The sequence below is a fragment of the Ochotona princeps genome, chromosome 2, assembly GCF_030435755.1.
Source record: "Ochotona princeps isolate mOchPri1 chromosome 2, mOchPri1.hap1, whole genome shotgun sequence".
Taxonomy (NCBI): domain Eukaryota; kingdom Metazoa; phylum Chordata; class Mammalia; order Lagomorpha; family Ochotonidae; genus Ochotona; species Ochotona princeps.
In genome coordinates, this window is record NC_080833.1 from 26,426,516 (window position 1) to 26,446,314 (window position 19,799).

The 19,799-nt window shown below is 54.6% G+C and overlaps 2 protein-coding genes across 6 annotated transcripts in view; one reads left to right on the forward strand and one right to left on the reverse strand.

The window, feature by feature from the left end:
- KIAA0319L (KIAA0319 like) overlaps positions 1–5,087 on the reverse strand; it is a 120,344-nt gene extending 115,257 nt beyond the window's left edge. The window contains exons 1-2 of one of the 2 annotated variants that reach the window (XM_058678731.1): positions 4,897–5,087; positions 1,573–1,742 (exon numbers count right to left, since the gene is read on the reverse strand). In XM_058678731.1, the coding sequence (XP_058534714.1) occupies positions 1,573–1,714 (142 nt within the window). In that variant the 5' untranslated portion in view covers positions 1,715–1,742; positions 4,897–5,087. Of the gene's footprint in view, positions 1–1,572; positions 1,743–4,654; positions 4,768–4,896 lie in introns of those variants that run through there. The other variant, XM_058678734.1, reaches the window with a different exon arrangement.
- A 92-nt stretch (positions 5,088–5,179) lies between these two features.
- On the forward strand, positions 5,180–13,945 carry NCDN (neurochondrin). Of its 4 annotated transcripts, XM_058678744.1 has the most exons (9): positions 5,180–5,312; positions 5,591–5,658; positions 5,942–6,013; positions 6,562–6,702; positions 7,773–8,741; positions 9,724–9,965; positions 10,378–10,602; positions 11,018–11,160; positions 12,398–13,945. In XM_058678744.1, the coding sequence occupies exons 2-9, from the start codon at positions 5,626–5,628 to the stop codon at positions 12,832–12,834; spliced, it is 2,262 nt and encodes a 753-aa protein (XP_058534727.1). In that variant the 5' UTR covers positions 5,180–5,312; positions 5,591–5,625; the 3' UTR covers positions 12,835–13,945. The 4 variants fall into 4 exon arrangements, with proteins under 4 accessions (XP_058534727.1, XP_004591649.1, XP_004591650.1 ...); XM_004591592.2 differs by lacking the exon at positions 5,942–6,013; XM_058678759.1 differs by lacking the exons at positions 5,180–5,312; positions 5,591–5,658 and adding an exon at positions 5,669–5,814 and having other exon boundaries at positions 12,398–13,944.
- Positions 13,946–19,799: the final 5,854 nt, after the last annotated feature.

The window sequence follows — 19,799 nt, forward strand, 5'->3', positions numbered from 1 at the left end:
CTGTCTTTCAAAAGAGCACCTGTGGCTACAGCCAGAGGAGAAGAAGAGAAAGTGCAGATTCTAAGTGGACAAGTCCCTGGTTTAGAATCCTGGCTCTCACATGTTCTGTGAGACCTTGATCAGATCATTTTGTCTCTCAGGGCCTCAATTTCCCTATCTATAAAATGAGAATAAAACTATCTATTTCAGAGTTATCACGTGGAATAAATGAGATGCATAATATTTATAATCAAGAGTCTGGCATACAGCCAGTACACTTCAGAAAGGTGTGATTCTCCTACTGATGGTACTAAATCAGTTACATATTTAATTCAAATGATCTTATATAAAATGTTGGCCTGAAATAGTCAGCTGTCCCAGCAAACCATCATCTGGGGTAAAAAAATATTTGGGTCAGCTTTCTGTCAACTGCAATTTCCATGGTTATAATTATGCAATCATCAATCAACACTCGGGTCAACAAAAACTCCAAAGCTGAGGCTACTGAAATTGCTACATGCAGTAATTACTTGGCTTACAAGATCATGACCACCAACTCCTTTGGGAAAGCAGTAGAAACCTTTATAATTAAGGGAGCAGAGGTTGACATGTTATCAACTACAGTGGTTTCTACAGAAGGCCTCTGGTCACTGGGCAGAACCGGGAAGTCTTTCTCCAGCTGCTGTTTTGTCACACTCCAGACTCTGACAGGAACAATGTCAACAAAAGAAGAAAAGACAGAAAGGGGATTTCCTTTAAAATGTAACCCTTTTGGCACTGCTACCTGGCAAGAGGCTCTAGCAGGGTGAAGGAGGAAAGCAAACTCCATGAAACCTCTCAACATTCGCCTTTTGTATGGAAAAGGCAAGGAACTCATTCTCCCTCTAAGTGTAGATTTCTCTAGAAAAGGAAGCAAGATATTTAGTAAGCTCCTAAATTCATGCCTGAGTTATATTATCCCTCAAATCAAGTGATGTAGATCTTATCCTTCCTCAAAGAAATTATGAGGTGACTTGCTCAAGGTTTCAGTCATCAAATAGAAACTTTCAGTTCTCCAACCCAGATACTGCAACTCTAGAAGTCTCTTCTCTGACTACAGCTTTATCAAATCTCAAAGTAACATGGGCACCAGTTCATGTCCTGGCTGCTCCACTTCCCATCCAGCTCCCTGCTTATGGCCTGGGGAAGCAGTTGAGGACGGCCCAAAGCTTTGGGACCCTGCACCCATGTGGGAGACCTGGAAGTAGCCTTCTGGCTCCTGGCTTCGGATTGGCTCAGCTCCAGCCATTGCAGCCACTTGGTGAGTGAACCAGCAGATAGATTTTTCTCTCTGTCCCTTCTTCTATTAATTTGCCTTCACAATAAGTAATAAGTCTTTAAACAAAAGAAGACTCAGAATGATGATTATGCCCTATTCAACCTTACAAGAAAGAAGCTGATGTAAACTCTAGTTCTAAAACAAAGCAAAGAAACCCAACAAGCTACATATCATGTTCACCAGCTTGTTCTTCTGCCTCCTAACAGAGTGTACAGTGAACCCAGGGGCTCCCACAGGGTCCTTACTCTGCCTCCAATCTCTGAAGAAAACGGTACCTGTTGACGAGCACAGAGTGCTGAAGCAGAAGCAAGCATAAAACAGGTACAAGCTTCTCAACCACTTCACGGTTGACTGCCAACAATATCCTGATAAAATCCAGGAAGCCGGAACTGGCATCGCTCCCAGCCTCTTCTCCATGGCCTCCCAGACGAGCGCAATCAGTACACTAGAAAGACAGAGGGAGAAGTTATATGCCAAGTAATTAATAATTGATTCCTGGAAATGCGGAGTGCTTGAAAATGTGACAGATTAGGGAGCACAGAAATTTCCAGTTTGTCTTTCAGTATTCATCCCTGCCCATAAATTTTAAGCCTGTGCTTTGACACAGCCTGTAATTATCAGAATAACAATGTAGCAAGGGATCCTGAACAGAATCCATTGTAATATTGAAACACTTTGTTTTCTGTTATATTCTAACAGCAACTCACCTACCTCGCAAAACTGAAAGAGCACCAGACCAGAGCTCCAGTTCTAGGTCTGCTACTCACAGCTTCGTGACTTTGACCAAACGGACTTCCTTATCTAGCAAAAGAGGTTGGGCCTCTTTTAAAATGAAATTACCTCAGGATTTTATCTGGCCCAGAGTTAAATTGTTTTAATTGGGACAATTTTTTTAAAGATTTATTTATTTCAAAGAGAGAGAGAGAGATCTACCATTAGCTAGTTCATTTCCTAGATGGCCACACTGCCAGTGCCGGGCCAGGTCAAAACCAGGAGCTAGAAACTTCATCTGGGTTTCTTAGTCAGGTGGCAGGCACCCAAACACTTAAACCATGTACTGTCATTAGCAGACAACTGGATTAGAAGTGGAGCAGCTGGGCACAAACCAGCCCCTGTATGAGATACCTGCTCCACCGCAATGCCAGCTCCAATAGGATTACTATTTAGACAGGACATTCAGTCTCCAGTTTGCTACTATCTCTACTATTACGATCTTTAAAATCTATACAATTCATATTTCAATGTTACTCCTTTCCCTTAGGATAATTTACAATTCTTGCTTTAAATCCACACACACACACACATTCACTATTTATGCCAGGCACGGTGCTGGCTACTTTAGAATCTTGCAGCTGGATAGCAGGTTCCTTCCAGCAGAAGAACTGACTTTTTAAGAAGTTTCTGCCTAGATACACAACTTGGCTATACTGTCTAAGATTCATAAATCATGGCAACACCATGAGAGTTGGGTGAGTTCTAAAGAAGCTATTCAAACATGTGTTCCAAATATGCCCCCATCATGTATTCTGGAAACCGCAAAGGCTCACAACTCCTTAGCCAACACACAGAAAGTTCAGCATTGCCTGCACTGATACCAACATGAATACCAGGAAGCAGACACTTTTTCTTTTTTCTTCCTTCCTTCCTTCCTTCCTTCCTTCCTTCCTTCCTTCCTTCCTTCCTTCCTTTCTCTCTCTCTCTCTCTCTCTCTCTCTCTCTCTCTCTCTCTCTCACACACACACACACACACACACACACAGCTGCAAGACTGAGCTGCAGTCCACCCAAGATAAGGCTTCTGTCAAGAGAGCCACAAGCGTTTGAAGGCCAGCACTGCTTTCACTAACTACCAGCCACAGCCAGTTCTAGTTGTTTTGCAGCTGGAAGCGAGGGAGGGGGGTGGATGAGAGCAGGAAGGAGGTGTGTGGGCCAGACACATTCAAGAGATTATGAAATGAAGCAAAGTTAGAAAGTCTAACCAGTAACTTCTATAGCCTCCCAACAGGAAATGGGGGAGTGTGCCCCCCGTGTATGTCTCTCACCCAACACATTTCTTCCTGCCACAGAAGGATTTAAAAACTCAAGGTGACTCAACATCTGTCATCAATAGCCTGGCAGGTGGGCGGGCAACGCAGAAGAGAAATGAACAGGTTTTGGAAACAGCAGTGATAAATGCTGTTCGGCCAGCTGGCTGATTAGCAGGGTCACGTCTTATAGGCAGTAAGTGAAAAACAGCAGATCTAATTTCAGGGGGGATTGCCAACCTGTCTCACTCCTCTGAAACCCTCAGTGGCCCAAGGACACACATCCCTGCTCCGCTGACCATCAAAGGATAACAAGCCAGGGAGAGCACACACACACACACAGTACTTAACACACGAAAATCACCAAGAGCTTCGCGATGGTTCTGGCATTTAGGGCGTTACAAGCACACCCGAAATAAAAGCACTTGCTGGTGCGGCAGCTGTTGAGACGGAGCAGGGGTAATGTTTACTTCATGCTGCAGGTTGATGGGGGATGTATCATAGTTCAGTCTGTCAGCTACATACGTGGAACTCCATTTATGTACACAACGATAAGATATGTTTGAATAACGAGAGAGCGCGTCTGAAACAGCCTATTTAGCTGGTATGAGTAATCCAGAAGAAAGCTTTTCAGAAAAAAAAAAAGGTTTCAGATATTTGGGAAAGTTACAGAACAGACTGCCATGAGTAGCTTTGATTATATTTGCAAACACTGTTTTCCAAATAGCTGGAAAGATGAACAGATTGTTCTGGGAGGTCGTCTTTCCTATTTGTTCCTAAGTTTCCAGACTGTTCGTCACGTTCGAAAGCACCGGGAGCCTTGGCTAAGGCGTTCCAGCGACTGGCATCTGTTGTCAGGTTGGCAGAGTCGCCCCATGGGTGACTTTGTCACCTTTGTTTCCACTGCAGTCACCACAAGACCCTCGGAAGGACCCCCTCACAGAGGCGGCTCTGGCCTCTGATGAGCCACACCGTGCTCGACCCCGCCCCCTAATTCCGCATCAACTTTTAATCTGGGGGTGGCGGGGGAGCCCCAACACCCCAGGGCCAGGCTGCAGCGTCTGACGGTGGAAAAGCAGTGCCCCGTCGGCTCGCTGGATTGTCAGGGAATGGAGAGAGAGAAGCAGGACCAGGCCCAGGCTACCAAAGAATCAGGGTTCCTGCCGGGGACCCAAGCTCCGCACCTGCAAGGTCACCAGCAGCAGGCTGCCCTTGTCCGGGCCAGGAGTCCCAACTCCCGGCCAGCGCACCCCCAGACAAGACCCATCCCCGTCTGCCCCTCCCCTGAGCTCGTGGTCCTCGGCCAGGCAGCCAGCCGCCTCCGGCCACCTACCGGGGGCTCACGGCCACCTAGCGGGGCCCCGGCTCTCGGCAGCCTCCGCCTCCTTCCGCTCCATGGGCTCGGGGTTCCCAACCTTCACTCCCCTCACCCAGAGGAAGGAGGAAGAGGAAGAAGGTAGTGCGGCCTCCCACCCGGCCAGCTCCCTTCTCGCCTCAGTCTCCCTGGACAGCGACGGAGGCCGGAAGCGTAGCCTCCTCCCACCTGCACCCGGAAGCACAGCCTCCCGCACCCACCTCCCCGGAAGCGCAATTTCCAGCCGCGAGCCCGAGGGGGAGGAGGGGCGGTCCAGAAGAGCTAGGACTACGCACGTAGGCGAAGGAGTCTGCGCCCCCAGCCTCTCGCCTCCCGCTCTCCTGAGGACTTCTACACACTTCGCGTCTTGAGCGCACGAGTCCTAGGCACCAGACTTGGGCAATGCCCACAAGCAAGATGGCGGGCGCGGCGGCAGCCCCCTGCGGCTTAGCGCCCCGCCATGCCATTGGCCAGCGCTCGAAGTGAGGCGGTCCCGGATTGGTCGGGCGCGCTGCGGGGGTGGGGGTGGAGCTGCAGCAGCCTGGAGCTTGGAGTGGGCAACGCGGCGTGAGCAGCGGCCCCAAGCTCCTGGAGCATCGCGCCTGGAGGAGACTTCGCAGCTCGGGGCCTCAGCCTGGTGAGCTCAGCCCCCTTCAGACCCTCCCCTGCATCCCAGCCGGAGTCTCTCGGAGCCGGCGCTGATCGATGCCGACACACCCTGGGGACCCTATCGCGACTCCATCGCGCCATATCGCGACATCACCGTGCCCTGTCAAGACTCCATTTTGTCACAGCCCTGTTCAGTATCTTTTAAAAATAATAATAATTTTCCCTATCCCCTTTGGGGGCTGTGCCTCCTCCCCATGTCGTGATTTTGCTGTGATCTCTCCGTGACATCTCCACGCCATCGTGAAGTGTGACCTCATCGCTGCCCTGTCGTGACTTCATCAATGTCGTGTTGTGACCTGGCTGCGGCGGGACAGGTGGTGACCGCCAGGAACCCTCTTCCCTCCTCATCTCCCCATCTCGGCCACCTCGCTTTGATTACCCAGCTCTTGGATGCTCTGTTGTCCCGGAAGCCACCTGGGACCCTCTCCCCGTTCCCGTCCCCCTACTTTTTGCTTCTTCAGTCCCTGTTGGTATCCACAGGCTGGGAGTGGGATGGGGAGGGCAAGGAGAGGGCGGGCAAGGGGTTAATTCTGCTGCTTCTGCCGCTGCTGCTTGCCACTGCCACCGCCACCGCTGCTGCTACTGCTGCTGCTGCAGCTTCTGCCCGAGGGAGGGAAAGGAGAGGATGCGAGGAGCCTGCGGGGGCGGCTGAGCGCCCTGGCTGGAGGGGTGAGCTTCCTGGAGGGGCCCCGCCGCCTTCTCTGGTGTGACTTCATATTCTTAGTGTTGCTGGAGCTCATATCTTGCCGCCTCTGAAGGAGCGAAGCCTAGGATGCCCTTTCCCATCTACCCTCCACCCTCCCTCGTCAACCCAAGTCTGCAAAATCCAACTTCGTCCTGTATGTCTCCATTCCTTCCTGTCTGTCCTCCCCACTCACTTCCCTGTGTGCTGCCACCAAACTTGGCCTCTGGTGCCAAGGGGGCCAGTCCCTTCTCTCCCCAGGAGATGCGGTCAGACTGAGCAGCAGGGCGCTTGGTCCTCCCTTCCCCACTTCCTGTAGGTGACCTTGGTTCAGGGTCCCTTCCTCATCCCTGAGGATCTGCAGGTCCAGCCCTCCTAGCAAAAGTTCCCCCCCCAACCCCACCCCCAGGAGGAGCCGGCCTCCAGATCCTCCCCTCCCCTCCCTCTGTGCTCAGCCCTCCCTGCAGCCTCCACTCCCACCCCCGCCTCCGCCCCTCCTCTGCAGAGGGATGCTCAGTCCCTCTTGTGTTCACAGTTGGGCAAGGCGGGCATCATGGCCTCGGATTGCGAGCCAGCTCTGAACCAGGCAGAGAGCCGAAACCCCACCCTGGAGCGGTACCTGGGAGCCCTGCGGGAGGCCAAGAATGACAGCGAGCAGTTTGCAGCCCTGCTGCTAGTAAGGAACTGGTGGAAAACCGGGAAGTGGGAAGAGCTGGGTGGAGGGGCCCCCGAGGAATGGGGTCAGGATGTCCCCGAGGACATGGAGGTGCTGCTGGCAGCACTGCAGGCACCCGAGACCTCTGTCTGTACTTTTTGCTTTTTTCTTACTCCCCTGAGAATGAGCACAGAAGGGATAAGGGGTGAAGCGGGGGGAGTTGGTTTATAAAGCATTGACACTGGGCTGGGGGCCCTGGAGGAGGCTGCCTGGAGCATCCCAGAACAGGTGGGAAACTGACTCATAGGGTAACAGCAGCAGGTAGTGATGTGCACAGTTCTCCAGGGCTGGGGAACGGTTGTTGTGCAGAGAGGCCCAGCTGGAAGTGATTGGGGAGGGGTCCGAGAGACTGGGCAGAAGAACAGAGGATGGGGGTTTGGGACTCAGCCTGCCGCCGGAGGCACCCAAGCTGGGGACAGCAGAGCGAGAGCTGCAGTGCTGGGGGGGGGGGGGGAGTTGGTGTGTGGAGGAGGGAGTACAGCCACTGCTTGTTTGCCATGGCAACAGGGAGAAGGCTGTGGAGTCAAGGGCTCACACTGCAGCAGAGGAGGTGTTTAGGTGAAATGGAAGGGAAAATGTTTTGACAGGCAGGGCGGTGAGACCCAGGAGCCATTCCCCACCTCGAGAAGGTGGCGGAAATGGATCAGAGACTTCTCTAGAGGGAGCCCATAGAAGAAGGACCCCAAATCCCTGAGGCCCTCAAAGCACCAAGTTCTGAGCCCCTCCCAGTCAAGGTTGGGGGCATCTTAGTAGAACTTTGCCCAAAAGCCAAAGGAGTGGAGGAGGAGGGTTTCAAGGCCCCTCCACCCCGCCCCGCCACTTCTGTGAGATGATCCTTATCTGAAGAGACTCTCAAGAGGTCACCCCATCTGTTGCCAGAGCCAGATGGGGCCACATGAGATGACCCCAGAGGTGTGTTTGCATAACCCACTACTGCTGGCCCTCCGCACCCCAGGGTGCCAGGCAGGGACAGCGGCTGCCTTGTTCCCTTGTTCCCACTGACAGCACACACTGCTCCCCACCCCACCCAGGTGACCAAGGCAGTGAAAGCAGGAGATATTGACGCCAAAACTCGGCGGCGGATCTTCGATGCTGTCGGCTTCACCTTTCCCAACCGTCTGCTGACCACCAAGGAAGCACCCGATGGCTGCCCAGACCACGTTCTCCGGGCGCTGGGTGTGGCCCTACTGGCTTGCTTCTGCAGCGACCCTGAACTGGCCGCCCATCCCCAGGTTCTGAACAAGATCCCCATCCTTAGCACCTTCCTCACAGCCAGGGGAGACCCCGACGACGCTGCCCGGCGCTCCATGGTTGACGACACCTACCAGTGTTTGACGGCCGTAGCAGGCACGCCCCGAGGGCCCCGGCACCTCATCGCCGGGGGCACTGTATCTGCCCTGTGCCAGGCCTACCTAGGGCACGGTTACGGCTTCGACCAGGCCCTGGCGCTCCTTGTAGGGCTGCTGGCTGCTGCCGAGACCCAGTGCTGGAAGGAGGCGGAGCCCGACCTACTAGCCGTGTTGCGGGGCCTCAGTGAGGATTTCCAGAAAGCTGAGGATGCCAGCAAGTTCGAGCTCTGCCAGCTGCTGCCCATCTTCCTGCCCCCAACAACCGTGCCCCCTGAATGCCTCCGGGATCTGCAGGCCGGGCTGGCACGCATCCTGGGAAGCAAGCTGAGCTCCTGGCAGCGTAACCCTGCGCTGAAGCTGGCAGCCCGCCTGGCTCATGCCTGTGGTTCCGACTGGATCCCGGCGGGCAACTCCGGGAGCAAGTTCCTATCCCTGCTGGTGAACCTGGCGTGCGTGGAGGTGCGTCTTGCCCTGGAGGAGACAGGCACAGAGGTAAAAGAGGATGTAGTGACCGCCTGCTATGCCCTCATGGAGTTGGGCATCCAGGAGTGTACCCGCTGTGAGCAGTCACTGCTTAAGGAACCCCAGAAGGTACAGCTCGTGAGCATCATGAAGGAGGCCATTGGAGCTGTCATCCACTACCTACAGCAGGTAAAGATGTCCTGGCCCACCAGGCCAGGAGCCACAGGACCAGGGTACTGAAGGGGGATGTGGGAAGACATCGCAGCTGCCGCAAACAGCACTCTGAGGAGAAGTGTGTGACCCAGCCTCCCATCACCCACTCCCTCCAGCCCCGAGCCTGCATACCAGCACCATACCACTCACCATATGTGCACTCACCTCCCAGCACGCACACACGCGACACGGTAACCTCCCACTCAAAGTGCTTCCCTGGAGAGACATACACACTACACGCCACACACCAAGTCAGAGGAGTCTGTTGTGCTTACTCTAGCGTGGTTTTACACATGCACACACATGTCATGGTGCAAAGAAAGGCCCAGGGCTGCCTGGGCCCTGCCTCTACAGAGCTTTTACTGAATCTGTTTGGCAGCACCCAGTCACACGTCTTGGCTGTTTGAGCAGCCAGCCAGCCTGTCCCCACAGGATTCAGCCCTAACAGTGATCTATTTAATAACCTGCTCCAGCCACTGAGCTCACCGGCCCTGCATCCCACACACCATACTTAGCTCTGATCTCACTTTCTAATTCATCCTGTTGCGTGTGTCTACACAGGAGCCTGAAGTACATCCCATGACCCTGGATCAGAGCTGCTGCTCTGGAGCGTTTGCTTGGGTTTTCCCTGTGAACTTCTTTCTAGCCTTGGGGGGCTGCTTTTAGAGTCAGGAAGATGGTGGTGCAAGAGCCAAGGGTGGCTGCTCTGAGATGCAGCTCACCCAGCAGATGTGCACTAAGGGCCCCTTCCCAACCCACCCCGTGAGGCCCCTGTCCAAGGTGCTGAAAGCGGGGTGCACTAGGCAGAATAAGCGTTGGTACCTGCCTTGGAAGAACTAATGGACCAGAACTGCCTTCCCGCTGGGACATTTCTGGGCTGGCCTTCAGGCTGGTGGGGCCAGGGAGGGTCTCTGGCCCTGCTTCATCTCTCAAAGGGGTCCTTTTGTGGGGGAAATAGGTGGGGTCAGAGAAGCAGAAGGAACCCTTCGTGTTCGCCTCGGTGCGGATCCTGGGCGCCTGGCTGGCTGAGGAGACTTCATCCCTGCGCAAGGAAGTGTGCCAGCTGCTGCCCTTCCTCGTCCGCTATGCCAAGACCCTCTACGAAGAGGCTGAGGAGACCGGAGACCTTTCCCAGCAAGTGGCTACCCTGGCCATCTCCCCCACCACCCCGGGACCCAGCTGGCCAGGGGACGCTCTCCGGTGAGCCTGTGGGTACATTCTGCAGGAACAGTGTCACCTGGGGCCACTTCTCTTTCCCCCTGAAGCTGGCTAGGCCCCCTGAATGTGCTTTGAGAATTCACTCAGGATTGTTCATGCTGTTTTCAAGGGACCCACTTGCTGACCCCAGATGTCTCCCCCAAATAAAGAGAACTGCTTTGGGGCAGACCTGACTTGGGCTTCATTCACATTAAAAGAGGAGGAAGCCTGGCTTGCTTCCAGTCTCCCCAGGAGGCACCAACTGGGTCTGACCCTGGGCTCGTGTGATCCGGTGCATGTGCTCTGAGGACACACCCTGCCCCTCATGTCCTGTTCCCACGGTGCCCTCTAACAGCGAGTCTTGGAGCCTTCGCACTTCCTAACCCACATGGTATGTCCCTCCCCTGCCCCACAGGCTCCTTCTTCCTGGCTGGTGCCACCTGACTGTTGAAGACGGACCCCGGGAGATCCTGATCAAGGAGGGGGCCCCTTCACTCCTCTGCAAGTACTTCCTGCAGCAGTGGGAGCTCACGTCCCCCGGGCACGACACCTCGGTGCTGCCCGACAGTGTGGAGATCGGCTTACAGACCTGCTGCCACATCTTCCTCAACCTTGTGGTCACAGCACCAGGGCTCATCAAGTGAGAGGGAGCTTGGGGAGGCTGGGGAGGGGGACCGAGGAAGCTAAGAGAGCTGCACAGCGGCTTCCATCCTGGCTGCCTACTTTGCTTCTGCACGCCTGCGGCTTCCTGAATGGACAGACAAGTCTAGCTACTTCCACGCAAGGATCCGGCATAGCCAGAACCCCCAAGTACTGCCTCTGGGCACCTCTACCCACTGCAGCTGTAACCCAGTCTGGGACACACCCCCGCCCCTGCCAACTCCAGATGGCTTGGGTGAGGCCCAAGGCATCTTAGCAGCAAGCAGTTCCTCTCACTGCTGCCTGATTTTTGGCCCCCGTGGAGCTGGGATCTCCAGGTTGCAGGCTTTGCAAAGGGCCCCATCTGCCTCTACTAACCCCTGCCTTCTCTGCTCCTTGCCTCCCCTCCTTCCCAGACGTGACGCCTGCTTCACATCCCTGATGAACACCCTGATGACATCACTTCCTGCACTCGTGCAGCAACAGGGGCGGCTGCTCCTGGCCGCCAACGTGGCTACCCTGGGCCTCCTCATGGCCCGGCTCCTTAGCACCTCTCCAGGTAAGCCCTCACTAGGGGGGCAGTGGGACTTGAGGGGGAAGCCAGGAGACTCGGACGGGATTGCAACATTCTAGGAGCAGGTCCATTGTTTTCAGAAAATGATCCCCATGTATGAGGCAATGATCTCTGCAGCACCCAGCCAGCCTCCACTCCCTCCTGCCTTCCTGAAATGATAGCATTCACTCCTGAAGGCTTCTAAGGCAAGGCCTGGTGGGTGTTAAGTACAGGCCCACTCTGAGCAAAGCAGAGGCACCTGGAATCCCTGTAGCCCCAGGAATTTGAATCCTATTGCAAGGTGGAGCAGCCGCCCCCAGCCAGGCCTTGAGTCAGAAACCTGCCTCTCCTCCATTGAGGTTTCTCTCTGCTCAGCACACCCACCCCTTCCCCAAACCCAGCCACCCACCCACCCTACCCTCTGCACATCCCTTCTCCCAGCTTTGCCTCATGACAGCCTGCAAGGGGCGGGGGCCTCCCCTCCAGCCCCCTGCAGCCCTTTGGTGTCTCCCACTTTGGCCGTGGGTGTCTGCTTGGGTCCCTCTGTCCCCGCCTGTTCCCTGTGCCCCATCTGTCAGCGGGGAGGAGCTGAGCAGATGCCCGGGAACAGGGTGTAATGTGCCCATCCCCTCAGCTGCCTCCATGTTCCCCCTGCCAGGGTGGGGATCCCAACAGGGTACCCACAGTAGGCAGGAGAGTGTGTCCCTGTGGGCCAGGAGCCCCCTCGCGCTCTCTGGCAGCTCCCTGCTAGGACCATCGCAGTCACAGTCCTGCCAGGCTAGAAGAAGCCTCCTGGAGAGCCCCTTTATGGTGGGCGGTGGGCAGGTCAGCCAGACCTTGGGTGACTCCTGCTGTTGCTGCCCTCTGGTGCCCTCTGCTGGCCCTGGAATCAAACAGATGTGTCTGCCTTAGCCTGGTGAAGCGCCTTAGACTGTGCAGCTCCCATTACCACCCTGAGAACCTGAAGGAAAGTTTTCTTGTAGCTGCCTCCCACCTCCTACACCTGCAGAGGGACCAGTGCCTTAAGTATATCACTTTTTAATCCTCCTAGCGAGGTTCTGAGGGTGGTGCAACTGATCCCATTGTATAAGCGAGGAACCTGAGACATCCCATTACCAAAGACACACAGCAAGCGTCAGAGGTGGGGTACCAGATGCCCAAGCATCCAGGATGCAGGGGGAGAGCATGGTTGTTGCCCAGCTCCTGGCCCATCATGCCCTCCTTGCCCTTCCTTGTCTTCCAGCTCTTCAGGGAACACCAGCATCCCGAGGTTTCTTCGCCGCCGCCATCCTCTTCCTATCTCAGTCACACGTGGCACGGGCCACCCCCGGCTCAGAGCAGGCAGTGCTGGCTCTGTCGCCTGACTACGAGGGTATCTGGGCTGACCTGCAGGAGCTCTGGTTCCTGGGCATGCAGGCCTTCACGGGCTGTGTGCCGCTGCTGCCCTGGCTGGCTCCCGCTGCCTTGCGCTCCCGTTGGCCCCAGGAACTGCTGCAGCTGCTAGGCAGTGTCAGCCCTAGCTCCGTCAAACCCGAGATGGTGGCCGCCTACCAGGGTGTCCTGGTGGAGTTGGCGCGGGCCAACCGGCTGTGTCGGGAGGCCATGAGGCTGCAGGCAGGCGAGGAGACGGCCAGCCACTACCGCATGGCTGCCCTGGAGCAATGTCTGGCAGAGCCCTGAGAGGTGGCCACTGGGGACAGACCCGGGGCGGGCAGCGAGGGAAGGAGGGAGGAGGCATCTTCCCTGAAGCCCCCAAACTGGACCCCCTCCCCAGACATCTCCCCCTCAACAAACACCCCAGCTTTCTGGCTTTTTCCGAGGACAAGGGTACAGCGCCCACCCCTCCAATGTAAGGAACTGCGTTCCGTCCCGCCAGCCCCCCTTGGGGGCAGAGGTCGGCTTGGAAATCCACGTGGTTGCCCCCGCCAGGCCGGGGAAGGTTGGAGCAAGCCCCCAGGGAGGGGGGCATGAGGTGTCATTGTGTCTGATGTCTGGCTCCCTCCGTGCACAGGAGGGGAGGCCCCAAGCTAGGACAGGGCTGGCAGGAGCTGACTGCCTCTGCCCATGTGCCCTGCCGGCCAGGGCGTGGGCTCCCCAAGGCTGTGGCATCCCCCGCTGGCCCTCCAGGTCCACGTCCTTCAAATTGGCCCTGCAGCCCTCAACCTCTTGGGCAGAAAGCAGGCTCGGGCCGTAGACGTCATAGACATCACAGTTCTTCCTATCAAGTAGAGCACCCCAGGGTCTGAACTTGGCCCTGTCTTTTAGAGGAACTTGGGGTGGAGAGGCCCAGTGGAGGGTGGGAAACCTTTTCCACTGCACTTCCTCAAGAGGACCCAGGGGTCATTGGACCTGGATCCCCAAGCTTTTGTTTCGTGTTGCAGCAGAGTGGCTGTAGGGATTGGGGGTGGGGGGTATTTATTTTGCCTGTCCTTATCCCTGCTTGGACACCTGAGCGTGTGATCCCTGTGCGGCTCACCTGGCAGGGGCCAGGAACAGGAAGGGCACGTCCCCCAAATCCGCATGTTTTCCCCTGTGATTGCACCCCACTGCCACCATGGTGCCTGGCTTAAATCCCAGCCCCTCCTACAAGCCCTCTCTGCAGAGAGACGCGCCTGGCGGCTCCAGCAGGAACCACCTTTCTTAGGAACCCAGGGGGAACCTCCCCAACACATAATGCACACACCCCCTGATTCTTTGCTTTCCCCACCTCCACCCCCAGCGCGTTCTGTGGCCACCAAGTTCAAAGCTGTGCACATGTGGACACTCAATAAATGTTCATTGGTGACAAGGAGCCTTCTGTGTGGTCTGCACTGTACCTGCTCTCTTCCTGCCACATGCTCCCAGCTCTTATCTGCCCAGCACATACCCTGCCAAGTGCACTTCATAAGTGTTGCCTCTGTCAGCCCTCCCAAGAACACTGGGAAGAGGGCAATGTTGTTTAGCCTAACAGATGAGGAAGCTGAAGCAGGGATACGTGATTTGTCCTAAGTATGGCAGAGATGAATGCCTGAGCCAGGGCTCCATGCAGCTGTAACTCATCCAAAGCCCCAACCCTTCACTGCTACAACAGGTTCAGGTTCACAACCACCTGCTGGAGGCAGTGGCGGGGAGGCTCCGAAGAAACACACAATCCCCTCTGCCCCAGGAATCCTCACTCGCTTGTGAAATCCAGCTTTTCAATCAGAGATCACTACCAACCCAATAAAAACAGGCAGACTGAAGCTGGTACTGGCTGCTGACCCATATGCCAAGTGGGAAGAGAGAGAGCTCACCCGCTCCCTCACTTGATGGGCCTGAACCAAGCCTGCACCCTCCAGACCTGCACCCAGATCCTCAAACCTCCATGCAACATATCCTGCTTGGCTGTACCTGTGTAAATAGAGATTGTCCTGTGATTATTTCAAGAGCCAACAGCCTGGATTCTTGGTGGAAAATGTGAAAAATCTCAGACCTTGGGGCCCAAGATCCCTTGGCTAAAATGAACAGGTGCAGAAAAATGCAGAGTAAGCCTTTGTTTCAGGACGGGCAGGCGACGATGCACTTGCCAGGTGCACAAGCAGAGGGACAGCCCACACAAAAGGCCGGCAGGCTTCAGAACTGTCCATGTTCAGTACTACCGCAGTGTGGACAGGAAATGGGCAGAGGTAGAAGATATAGCTGCATCAGTGGCCAAGGCCCAGAGGGACCAGGTCCTAGCAGGCCAGGCTGTGAAGCCGACCCAACGGATCGTCTGCTCAAGAGCCAACTGCAGGTCTAGGGGTGGGTCAGATGGGCTCCAGTTTGCATCTAACAAAGAGGACTGGCCAGCAGAGGGGTGACTAAGGCAGGAAGCCAGCCCCAGTGAGGGTGGGGAAGAGACAGGAAGGTGTCAGCGGGCCAGACTGTGAAGGGATGAGCAAAGGGGACAGGGAGCCAAGGGTGACTCCCACACTCCTGGTCTAGGCCACTGGTTGGATGACCAAGATCTTCACTGGTCCAGGGGACACCACCACGGAAATGGACTTGTACAAGAAATGGTGAATTTGTGCTTCTGGAATAGTCAAGGGACAGCTACTTTATACCATATGGGCAAGCAACAGATGTGGAAGAAATAGAGGCCTCTTTGAGTCATAGGAAAAGCTGTGGTCGCCTGGAGAAGTGAAATGAGAGGGAAGGACCGAGACAAGCACCTCCATCCCTGCAGGACAGGTGCTTCCCTTGTGCATGGGGCGGCAGGGAGAGGATCAGACCCTGAAAAGCTCTGTAATACAAGGCACACCGAGCTCTGGACTGCGGAGAGCTGTGGTTGGAGAGGTCTGGACTCTGGACTGCAAAGGGGGCTGGGTTACCAAGATTGCTTGCTCCCAATCATTCACTTGAAAGTGCAAAAAGAGGGCCTGGCATGACAGCCTAGTGGCTAAATCCTCATTTTGCATGTGCCAGGATCCCATATGGGTACCAGTTTGTGCCCCAGCTACTCCACTTCCCTTCCAGCTCCGTGCTTGCGGCCTCTGAAAACAGTCGAGGATGGCCCAATGCCTTGCGACTCTGCATCCATGTGGGAGACTCAGAAGAAACTCCTGGCTCCTGGCTTCAGATCGGCTCAGCTTTGGCTGTTGTGGTCTCTTGCAGAATGAACCAGCGGACAGAAGATTTCTCTTTCTCTCTCTCTCCCTCTCTCTATAAATCTGACTTCCCAATAAATATAAATACATTTTTAAAAAAAATTATGAAAAGAGCTGAGCTGAAGTTGTGAGACAAAACCACAAGGTGGCGCCTCAACATCTCCTGCCAGATTTCCCCAGCTTACACATGTAAGGATGGAAACCGGAGATGTTCAAGGCTGAGCAGAACTGAGGGATTTTCTTTATTATTATTTTTTTTTTGAAGATTTATTTATTTTTACTAGAAATGCAGAATTGCAGAGAGAAGGAGATACAGAGAACTCTGGTTCACGCCCAGTTGTCTACAATAGCTAGAGAGGAGAGGAAGAGTGAAAGATCGTCCGTCCACTGATTCACTCTCCAAGTGGCCACAATGACCACAGTTTAACTGATCCGAAACCAGGAGCCAGGAGCTTCTTTTGGGTCTCCCACGCAGGTGCAGGGTCCCAAGGCTTTGGGCCGTCTTTCACTGCTTTCCCAGGCCACAAGCAAGGAGCTGAATGAGAAGCGGAGCAGCTGGGACTTGAAACAGTTCCCAGATGGAATGCGGGTGCTTAGGATTAGCCAGTCGAGCCATCACGTCACCCTCAGAACTTTTTCTGGTTTTTCTTAACATGAAGTTCAAACTCAAGTTCACTGAAAAGAAAAGGGAGAAAAACTAGGAGGAAAGGGAAAACCCATGTAGGAAACATGCCAACTCTGCCCGCTGGGAGTCTGCGTGCACACCTCCGTCAAGCCCTGTCTCCGTGTTCCCTGTGTACCCGTGGCCCACGTGTATGTCTGCGGATGTTCTATGCTCAGGTTCCCAGCAGTGCCGGTGTGTGAAACTCTGCATGCAGCCATGATCTTCACATGCGTCCTAGACAAGGAGGTGTGCAACTCCCGTGTCTCACAACATGACAGTTCTCTTGGGCCTGAAAGAGAAGGACCCCAGAGTCTGAAACCAAACGATCTGAACTTTGGGGGCAGGGGCCAGTCAAGAGATCATCCTTGGTTGCTGTACCCCGAGTCACATGTGTGTCAAATTACACATGGGTCCTTCGCAGCGCAGGACCGTATCCACATGGAGCCTTCTGAAGTACTGCTGAAGAGACAGAGGCATTCATGCAACATTTGTTTCTGTTGTCCCACCTCCTGCACACTACACCAGTGTGGTCATAGACACCACACACCACAGATGCCACACACACACCAGTGATAGGCATATTGATATTTTTCTGTTTTTTTTTCTCCCATTTTTTTCCTATTTTATGAAGCAGGAAAGCAAAGCTAAAACCAACCGCAGATCCTAGAAGGCTGCTCAATGTGTTTAGACCTCTGTTTCCGAAGGTGAGTGATGGGAGCCCTGGGAGAATTCGCAGGGTTGGGATTGTGGGTGCAGCATGAGCCAGGCACTCCTGTCACTGAACAGAGCTGGTCCCGGATGGCAGAGGGGCAGGAGTGAGTGAAGCCACAATGCCCGGTGGCAGATGCCCAATAGCACTGCTTCTCAAACTTGAGTGTGATCTGGACTCCCTTCCGGAATATCGTAAATCCCACCCCAAGATCTACTGCACCAGTGAGTCTGTGATGGGCTCCCAAACCAGCACCCCTCACAAGCTCCACAGTGCCTTTGATGCTGCCCATCCTTCAAGAACCACTGTCCTATGAGACAGAGACCAGAATTGCATGCCTTCTAGGACAACCCCACGTCTCGTCCACGTACATCCCAAGGGCAGATGCTTGTGGGTGAGAAAAGGCAGTGCTCCATGAGGATCGGCTTGCTGGGGTGACGAAAGGATCTCAGCCTTCTGGGCAGACTGGCTGGTGGTGCCCAGAGCTCTGGATCTGCGGGTGCAGACCATGACTGACACAGTCGGGAGGTGACAGCAGACAGGGTGTCCAGCGGACAGGGTCTTGGCAGGAACCTACCTGGCAAGTGTGGCAATAGGAAAAACAGACAAACGCTTTTACTCTGAGAGTGAGGAAGTGACATGAAGGATGTGGACTGAAGGCAGGACTGGTCAGAGCAACCACAGAGAAGATTCAGGAAGCCACCAGCAGAGTTCCAGCTGCCACTGTGGCCTTCCCACAGCTGCTGGAGAGAGCCTGCGGATGCCCAGAGCTGAGTGAAGTGTCCTGCTCCTCAGCGTGCACTTGGACTTCTCGCAGAGGAACCCGTCAGCCTGTGCGCCAGGCACTGAGACCACACGTGCGGGTTGAGGGCAAGAGCTGGAGGGGTCATAAGCTGTCTCTACTGCCGAGCACATGCCAGGCCCCTGATGCGATCTGCACAGACAGGACACAGAGCTGCCTAGCCTACTTCATTCACCCCGAGACGGTGAGTCCAGTCTCCACAAAGTCATTTTCTATTTCATTCATCTGAAGGGCAAAAAAACAGACAGAAAGAGACCTTCCACCTGCTGGCTCATTCTCCCAAATGGTTGCAGTGGCAGGGGCTAGCACAAGCTGAAGCTAGGAGCCCAGCGCTCCATCTAGGTCTCCCATACGGGTGACCCATAAAACTATGGGTGATCCACCTACTGCTGTCCCAGGTGCATCAGTAACAGAGAAACCAAAGCAGAACAGCCAGGACTCAAATCTGCCCTGAAATATGGAATGCCAATATTGCACGCAGTGGCTTAACACACTGTACCACACTGCCACCCAACCTTCAAAGTTTTTGATGATGAATCCTGGGGTGTGACAGCTGTGGTACAGCAAGTTAAGGCACCACTGCCTGCAGTGCTGCCATCCCATATGGGTACCATTTCCTGTCCTGGCAGCTCTACTTTTATCCTGTCCCTGCTAAAGTGCCTGGGAAGTCAGTGGATGGTGGCCATGGGAGATCTGGATGAAGCTCCTGGCCCCTAGCTTCAGTTTGACCCAACCCTGGTTGTTGTGGCTATTTGAAGATAGAACCAGCAAATGGAAGATCTCTCTTTGTAACTCTGCCTTTCAAATCAATCAATCTTTTTTAAAGATTCATTTTTATTGGAAAGGCAGAAATACAGAGAAGAGGAGAGACAGAGAGGAAGATCTTCCATCCGCTGATTCACTCCCCAAGTGGCCACAATGGTCAAAGCCGAGCCAATCCAAAACCAGTAGGCACAAAGCTTCCTCCCGGTCTCCGGTCTCCGGTGTGGGTGCAGGGTCCCAGGGTTTTGGGCGTCCTTGACTGCTTTCCCAGGCCACAAGCAGGGGGCTGGATGGGAAACAGGGAGCTGGATGGGAAGCTGGGCTGCCAGGATTAGAACCGGCGCCCATATGGGATCCCAGCACGTGCAAGGCAAGGACTTTAACTACTAGGCCACTGCACCCGGCCCCAATTTTTAAAAAAAATGAACCTGTCGCTGCTAGCCTCCTCCACTCCTCCACACCCACCCAAGGCTGGGATGATCCAGGCCTGCATTTTGTATCTGCCAAGTGCCTCCTGGGACACCCCACCTCCATCCCCTACACTAGGCACGTTCATGGTCTCACCCTCACCTCCCCTCCCTTCCTCTCTCTCAGCGGTTTCAGCTTTGCTTTCTCACTGACTGCTCTGATAAAGAAAAGAAAAGAAAAGGAAAGGAAAGGAAAGGAAAGGAAAGAAAAGAAAAGAAAAGAAAAGAAAAGAAAAGAAAAGAAAAGAAAAGAAAAGAAAAGAAAGGAAAAGAAAAGAAAGGAAAAGAAGAGCCTTTCTGCTCTCCCTGTTGGGGCTGCTTTCCGATGTAGTGGTTCAAGTTGCAGAAACGGAGATCAGAGAAAAAAAAAGGGACTCCCCAGGACCACCTAGTGACCTAGAGTTTAGACTATCTCAGGCTCCCTCAATCCAAAACCATGCAGAAGAGATTCTGAGCCCAGGGTGGGGGTAGGGTGGGGCGCCCTCGGCGCTAAGCACCTTGGGAATGAGTTGTGGTGATGACTTGGGTAGCTGTCACCTCCCATCTTCACGTGATCAATGCGGAATGAAGGACTTGCCACTCCCAGGCTGTCGGCTGCGCAGCTTCAGACATCTTTGCCTCTTGGGCCTTACACCAA